At 31.7% G+C, this 8,269-nt stretch overlaps 1 protein-coding gene across 1 annotated transcript; it reads left to right on the top strand.

The window, feature by feature from the left end:
• Positions 1–3,575: 3,575 nt before the first annotated feature.
• On the top strand, positions 3,576–4,980 carry LOC111800241 (auxin-responsive protein IAA14-like). The gene is made up of 5 exons (XM_023683842.1): positions 3,576–3,913; positions 3,991–4,220; positions 4,320–4,455; positions 4,534–4,595; positions 4,679–4,980. The coding sequence occupies exons 1-5, from the start codon at positions 3,651–3,653 to the stop codon at positions 4,714–4,716; spliced, it is 729 nt and encodes a 242-aa protein (XP_023539610.1). The 5' UTR covers positions 3,576–3,650; the 3' UTR covers positions 4,717–4,980.
• The last annotated feature ends 3,289 nt before the right edge of the window (positions 4,981–8,269 follow it).

Below are 8,269 nucleotides of genomic sequence, written 5' to 3'. Positions count from 1 at the left end.
ATTATTGTATGCAAAATTAGGTGAGCCAATTCCTATAGTAGAATTCTAATTATGATTGTTGGATTCCCTAGGTAGAATTAAATTTCAGAGATCAGCATTAAGCTAGCATCAAGGAGTCGTAGTAGCTACGACCTAGGCCAACCAAGTAAGTTGTCTTACTATCGGCTCAGTTGAAAGACTTGTCTTATGTATGACGACGCGTGCCCAATGGCCCTTGCACGTGTCATTTAAGCTTTATGTTATGTGATAATGTGATGATGTGATGACGTTATATGATGATGTGATATGATGATGTGATGACGTTATATGATGATGTGATAACCTTATATGATGATGTGATGATGTTATATGATGATGTAACGACGTTATATGATGATGTGAAGATGTATATGAAGATATGAAATGATGACATGATGATATAGGATGCATGATGGTGAGATGACTTAATATGATGATATTTTATATTAAGATAATGTGCATGTATTGAAGCATTATAACCCTAAGTGATGTTAACAATGATGAACGTATGAAGACCAATGGATGCATGTAATATCCGAAAGATGTATAGGGTTGTGTCATAAAGATTATTTAAAGATTATTTAAAGATGAAAACTATAGGGACCTTATGCATTTTATGTGTTCATATACGTCACGTTACCTCCCCATTTATGATGATGAGTACGGACGCGTACACCACGACTATGATGATGATAATGCCTCGCATGACACTTAGGGGTCTGTTGACCTCTTGAAAGTTAGCTTGACTATGATGGGTTAAGGGGAGTGCGAATCGCCTGGGGATCCACGCTCGCATGCTACTTCTATAGTGGTGTCACTTATTTGAATATTTCTTATAATAGTCATGCCGCATGCTACTTCTATTTCAGATAAAGGGCAAAACATCCCTATGATTGACGAAGACATCGCAAGTAAAGACTGACACGTGCATTATAATAGTGATATTTCATTTAATAGACTTTAGGTTAGTATACCGTGTTTTTAATTTTAATGTTTTATTTGTTTTATTGTTTTATTTAGTATTTCGTTAGGTTGCTTTAAAGATGTTTTTAAACATGTAAGTCCATGACAGTGTTTTATGATAAAGTTTTAAATGTTTATTTCCACCTAAGATAGTATGTTATGATGACGATAGCGACTTTAGGTTAGTAGAAATTTTGGGTCAATACAATAAGTCTATGACTTTATTTTAAAAATATTTATTATGAGTTTCGTCATGTATATTTAAGGCATGCATGTAGTGAATAATAGGAGATAGTGAATATAATTCATATCTCTAGCCCCATTTAACTAACCGAAAGAATTTTTTTTTCCACTTCCAACCTCACTCTCTATTTAAACGAAAATCCTCCCTATTTCCAACCTCATTCTCTGTTTAAACGAAAATCTTCTTCTCAAACCTCACACGATCTTGGCCCTGCAGATTAAATAGACATCTTTACTTGTAATTTTATTTTTTGTTTCACTCAAAAGGTCTAATACTGTTAGAGATAATATCTCTTAGTTACGTACCAACAATTTTTCTCATATCTAGCTACGGTAAGATACGTAACATTTTTAATCAAATTTACTCTAATTTAACTTAAAAAAACCTTAAAAATTTTTTAGTATAAAAATTTGAAATTCCTACGTATTCTAAAATAATGTCGAGTTAACCAATCAATTTGATTCACAAAAAACATGAATGACTCTCCACCAAAGTTGTGAAATTTCATGGATAGGAGAAGCAAGTGGGTTGTGTCACTTTCAAGAGAAGATAAGTGAGTTGTTTGTTTGGGCATTGAAAGCCAAAATAAATTTGTTTTCTTGTAAGCCTATGTGATTTTGAATGAGATAGAGGGTTAGGGTTTTGGGGATTGTGACACATCAAGGGCACAGCTAGGGTTAGAAATGTCTCTCTCTTCTTTAGATGTGACTTGTCTGTTAGTCACCACCATGTCATCTTATTTCCTAGAACTAATGATGCTCATACCATTTGCTTCATGTTCTTATGTCTTGCAATCCCCTTTCTCATTTTGATGTATTTAGCATCTTTACATTATTTTCAAATATTTATGAATTTGTTAATTTCGGTGAATAGAACGTTTACTTAAATACTAGCGTGGGCCTAATAAGAGTTTCACGATCTTATCCTCATTTATTAGATGTCTACACGATCATAGACTTAAATAGCTAGAGCAGATATGATAGGAAACTTTCAGAGTTCTCATCCCAAATAATGCATTGGATTAGATTGACTCGTTTGTCTATCTTGTATTAGTTTATTTTTCCATCTTTGAGTAGGTCATTTGTTGATATCAGCTTCCCTTCTAAGGAAACAAACTTCGAAAGCTTAGTTTCGAGCTCGATTATCACGAATCCTTCTTTAAAATATTTATAAATTAAAGAAAAAAAGCAATAGACAAACCATAATGGAATTATCTCTATTTATGGATATATTATAAAATATAATTTTCATGTGCATATATGCTCACAAGGAAGGTTCATGGAAGAATCCATTTTCCTTTTTTTATTAAAAGAAAATAATAATAATAATAATAATTTTCATCGATTCACGAGATCGAATGCCAAATGGCTCAATCGTGGTTTAATTAGTAAAATAAATATTCTATATTTCACGAAAATTAAATATAAAGTTCATTTTTAGATTGAAAATTACAATATATAACAATATGGATGTGAATATGTGAGTAATTTAATACATTAATTATTTAACATGTATTATTATCATTATAAATGAATTATTGAATGTTATTTTTATTTCATATAATTATTGAAACATGTTATGGGATAGAATTCAATAATTTTTCAATATTACATTATTATTATTAGTAGAGAAAAAAAAAAAAATTTAGTTTAATAATTATTATTATTATACAAATTTCAAAATTTTATTTTATTAATTACTAGTTTGAATTTCTACCATTAATATCTGTAATAATGTTAGATTATTGAAAAGTAGTTAAAAAATTAATATAATTAGAAAATTTTAATCCAAGATTAACAACTTTAATTAAGTGATTTAGTGTATAATAAAGGTTGATTAGTGTGTTGCATGTGATGGCTGACTCTAACTATCAGGGCACCCTCTTCAAATTCCAATTTTCACATTGGCAATATAAAAATTATTATTGCTTATTGATCCCCCCACATGCTAAAATTACAATTTCTCTTCCACGTGACATGTCTCGTTTTTATTCATTCGAAAAAAAATTATAAAATTTCCTCAATATTAAATTTATAATCAAATATTACTTCATTCATAATAATTTTAAAAAATATTCGTGTTGGTCTGTCGAAATAGTATCTTCACTCTTAGAAGTAATTCAATACTAATAAAAAAGAAAACATATTGACCTATCATATGGGTTATTGCATTAAATATATAATAAATAAATCAAAACTTTATAGTAGGGACCAAATATTAATTATTTGATATAAAATAATATGGTTGGGGTTAAAATTGATTTTACCACCCTATCCGATAAAAGAGGGTGAATTTTTGTTTGGTTTTAAATATTACTGGGTAGCGGTCTCTATTAATTTAAACCAAAGCCTAAAGTCATTACAACAAGAAGGCGACACCACAAGAAGAAAGCCTAAAACGACAACCTTTATTTTTCATTCTCTATATGGAAGCTGTCGGCCGGAATATGGCGAGCCAGTTTGCAAGCTTGAAGGAGACTGAGCTCTGCCTCGGCTTACCCGGCGCCGGAGATCTCACCCTTAAAGCTTCTGGCAAGAGGGGCTTCTCTGAAACTGTTGATCTGAAGCTTAACATTCAGAGCAAGGATGGTGGTGGAGTCGATGTCAGCGAGAATATTAAGAATATTCCGGTGAACGTCGACGGTCAGAAGAGCCTATGCTCCAAGGATCCGGCTAAGCCTCCTGTCAAGTAAATTTCTTCTTCTAAGACATATCTAAGGGTTAGGTTGAATGATTTTTCTCATGAATAATTTGTGGGGTTTGTAGGGCACAGGCTGTGGGTTGGCCTCCGGTGCGATCGTACCGGAAGAACGTCATGGCGCAGAAGAACACGAGCGGCGAAGGAACGGAGAAAGCGAGCGGCAGTAGTGCCGCTGCATTTGTCAAGGTTTGCATGGATGGAGCTCCATATCTTCGTAAGGTGGACTTGAAAATGTACCAAAGCTATCAAGAACTTTCCGATGCCTTGGCCAAGATGTTCAGCTCGTTCGCAATGGGTAAAAAAAAAAAAAAAAAAAAAAAAATTTTAACTCACAATCGAAATTAAAAATTTCTTTTTTCTAACGTATGGGTATGTTTTTTTCGATTATTTAAAGGTGAATATAGCAGTGAAGGAACGATCGACTTCATGAATGAAAGAAAGTTAATGGATCTTCTCAATAGCTCTGAGTTTGTTCCAACTTATGAAGATAAAGATGGAGATTGGATGCTCGTCGGTGATGTTCCATGGGAGTAAGTTTCATATTTTCCATTCCTTTCGCAGTTGTATTTCGTTTCCTTTCATTCTAACTAAATCATATTTTTGTACAGGATGTTTGTAGATTCATGCAAGCGTTTGAGAATCATGAAAGGTTCGGAAGCCATCGGACTAGGTAATTCACGCTCCACTTTATAAACGTCGTGAAATTATTATAAAGAAAACAAAAACTTGTTTACATTAAATTTGATTTTACAGCCCCAAAAGCCATGGAGAAATGCAAAAGCAGAAGCTAGAAGAGAAGGCTATTGAGAAGTGTCTGTGAAGAGTGGTTCCAGCTTGGAAACATGCATGTTGTTTTCTGTGTATTTTTCACTCTTTAATGTTTTTTTTTTTAATTTTAATTATTAGTATATACAGAAAGAAAGGAAAAAAAAAAAAAAAAAACTGTTGGGGACAATATTTGTAATGGATGAGACATGAAAAGCTGTAAACCTTCACCTACTGTCTGTCTGGTTGGTTTGTTTGTCATGTTTAATTATTATTATTCTTATTATTCTTATTATTATTATTATTATTATTATTATTACAACTAATTAATTTTCCAAAAAAATGGGTTTTTTTTTTTTTTTTTTTTTTTTTTTAATAATCACACCCATTACATTGTTTGGTTGTCAAATGGTATTTTATTCTATGAAATTGTATTATTTAGGGAAAAAAAAGATTCTTTTTTGGTTTTATTATTTTATACCTTAATTTATGGTATTTATGTACTCATTTTTTTTTTGTGTGAAAGGAGAAAGAAAAGGGTATAAATATTTAGGGACCCATTGAGAGGGAACAAGGGCATGTGCTAGCATGTTAATGGGGGCATTGATTAATGGAAATTTAATTTTATAATATAGTCTAGGGTGGGAATAATCAAATAATATGAATATCATAAACTATCCCATGACAATTTTACTTAATCTGTGGATCATTGTATTAAATTAATATTGTAGGAGGGATTTTCTTGGATCTGGCATTAATATATTGATCTTCCTTGCTTTGTTCTTTATTCATGAATGTGGGAATATATAAAGTTATAAATCTTAATTTTTCTTTCCTAATACTCAAAATAATAGAAAGTTTGAATCTCTTTCACTTTCCGTGAACTAAAAAATTGACGTTATAGTTTGAAATTGGTTTTTAAGAGGTCCTTAATACAAATTGACGTTAATTTACCTAATGAAATGATTACGATAGTGAAAAAATAAAATAAAATAAAATAAACAAAAGATGGTTTCTTTAGTCCACTCCCCGATATTTTCTCTACTCATATGCTCTTTTGTGTAGATCGTTACAAACTTCGAGAGACAAGTCAAGCCAATCTTGAAAATAGGATAGAAAGTTGGCTAAGGCCAATGAAGTAAGTGGCTTTATGTCGATATTGTTAGACGAACATCATCCAACAGATATACTTAGAAGATTTGTGTTATGTAGGATGACACGTGTCCAGTGGCCCTGCACATGTCATATTTTTTATATGTGTATTGTGTTAATGATATGATATGTTGAACAATGGAATATGATATGTTGAACAATGGAATATGATATGTTGAACAATGGAATATGATATGTTGGATGATAAGATATGATACGTTGCATGACATGATATGTGGTATGACATGATGTGTTGTACAATATAATATGACATGTTGTAATGATATGATATGGATTGATATATGATATGCCCACATATGCTTAGTAACATTAAAATACAAATGGATGTTACATTATGCCTTGACGACTTATGATAAACTATGAAGTGCCATGATATGCTGTAACATGTACGACATGCGATAAAATATTTTGAGACAAGAAGATTTATAACATACGACCCCACAGACATGTTTTAAAGGTTATGCTATAAATGAAATGAAGAAAAAAAAGGGGTTGTCTTACATAATTTATTTCCTATGAAAAATTTTGGGATCTCATGCATAATGTATGTTCACATGTATCGGGATATTTCTCCTTATGATGAGTACGGACGCGTACGTTATGAAAAGAAAAATGATCGTCATAGTTAACATTATGCTACGATGGTCGCTATTCCTTCTAGTGTCCGACAACAGCACCAGAGACGCTAGTCTGACCAGTACGAGGCCCAGGAGGTGTGCAAACCGCTTGGTGGGTCTATATTCACACATATGGGTTGTGTGTAGATTAGTAAATATACATTCGATGACCCGGACTGGAAAGCCGCCTAAGAGAATATGATTTTAAATGATAGGTCACATTCATGTTGCATGTGTTTGCCTTCTCTAACCCCAATAGTGGGGTCACTGTACTTTTATATTTCAGGTAAAAGTAAGGCACCTATGTACGGTTAGTGGCGACATCGCAAAAAGACCATGGAACCTACATAGGATAGTTGCATTTATTTTCCCTAGGTTAGTATAGGTCATTGCTTTTTCAACATTTTCCATTGTTGTATTTTAATTTACTTTAAATATTTTCTTTGACTTACTTTAAGACTTTATTTTAAATGTATAAGTCCATGGTATGATTTTATGAAATTATTGTAAATGAATGTTTCCGCATAAAGAAATTAATATCATACGCATGGTAGCGACTCTAATTTCCTTTGGAAATTAGGGTTGTTACATACTAATTTTATTTGTAATATGATATTATCCATTATATGAAAAACTCAAATTATTAGTGTAACCTTGAATAGTATATGATTGACATACGAGAGGATAATGTTCAACAAATTACTTGTCTAATACTATATGGATAAAATTAGGTGCTTTTACTAAAAATTTGATCCAAATTGTTCATATGATGTGAGTGACGGTATCTTATACAAGGAGTTTGTATAAATTTGTACCACAAAATATTTAATCTTTCTTTATAATCCATTAAGGTGAGAAGATTAATAATTCATAGGATGATTATATGCGGACTTGATCTTAATCCAAAATGAACTATGAACTTCTGTTAATGAGAGCTCGTACTTTGATTTAATTTTAATAGACTATAGGTTAGTATAGGTTAAATTGCATTTTCATTTAGTACATATAGGTTACTGTAGGGCATTTCATTTTGTATAGCTTTTATTTTCGTTTTATTTCAATTTGTATTAGTTTATTTCAAGGCATTAATTGAAGCATGCAAGACTAAGGTTAAAGTTATTATAAAGTTTCAATAAAGTTAATTCCGCATTAAATGTTCATGATATGTGTACGGCAGCGACTTTAGGTTAAGTAGAAAATTTAGGGTCGTTACATTAGTCCTCTCTCTCATGTTGTTATCTACACTAAACAGCTCCATGAGTCTCGACGGGGTGATTGTCGGCGTCATGCTCGTTGTGAGGTAACTCAACAGTCTTTTCTTCTTCTTTCTCATTTTCCCTCTATATCATACTATTTTTCTTTGCTGGTAGATTTTGTGAGGTGCGGCTAAAGGTCGTTGGCATGTTCTTGGTGTCAGGGAAATGTGTAGGGTGGGTGCAAGAATTCGACAAATCATCGAAATTCTCGCCCCCTTTTTTTGGTGACGTTTTTTTTTTTTTTTTTTTTTTTCTTATCCTTACCTAGTATGTTCCATTAATTTTTTTTCTTTTTATTTAACATTTATAGTGTTAGATATGTTGCAATTTAGATATTAAAACTAAAGTACTTCAAAATAAATCCAAATTAAAGTAGATTTATGATAGTTGATAAGAGATTCAAGTAACGAGAAACCTAGGATGTATACATACAATTTTGTTTCCAAAAACTAGGAAAACTATGATTGAGTGGTATTCTTGTCAATGAAGTTGTATAGATATGTTCTTTTAAAGTTGATTAAAAGTGAACATAA

This window comes from Cucurbita pepo, chromosome LG08 (assembly GCF_002806865.2).
Source record: "Cucurbita pepo subsp. pepo cultivar mu-cu-16 chromosome LG08, ASM280686v2, whole genome shotgun sequence".
NCBI classification, from domain to species: Eukaryota; Viridiplantae; Streptophyta; class Magnoliopsida; order Cucurbitales; family Cucurbitaceae; genus Cucurbita; species Cucurbita pepo.
The sequence above is the reverse complement of the archived record's forward strand: the minus strand, read 5'-3'. Positions and strand labels throughout refer to the sequence as shown.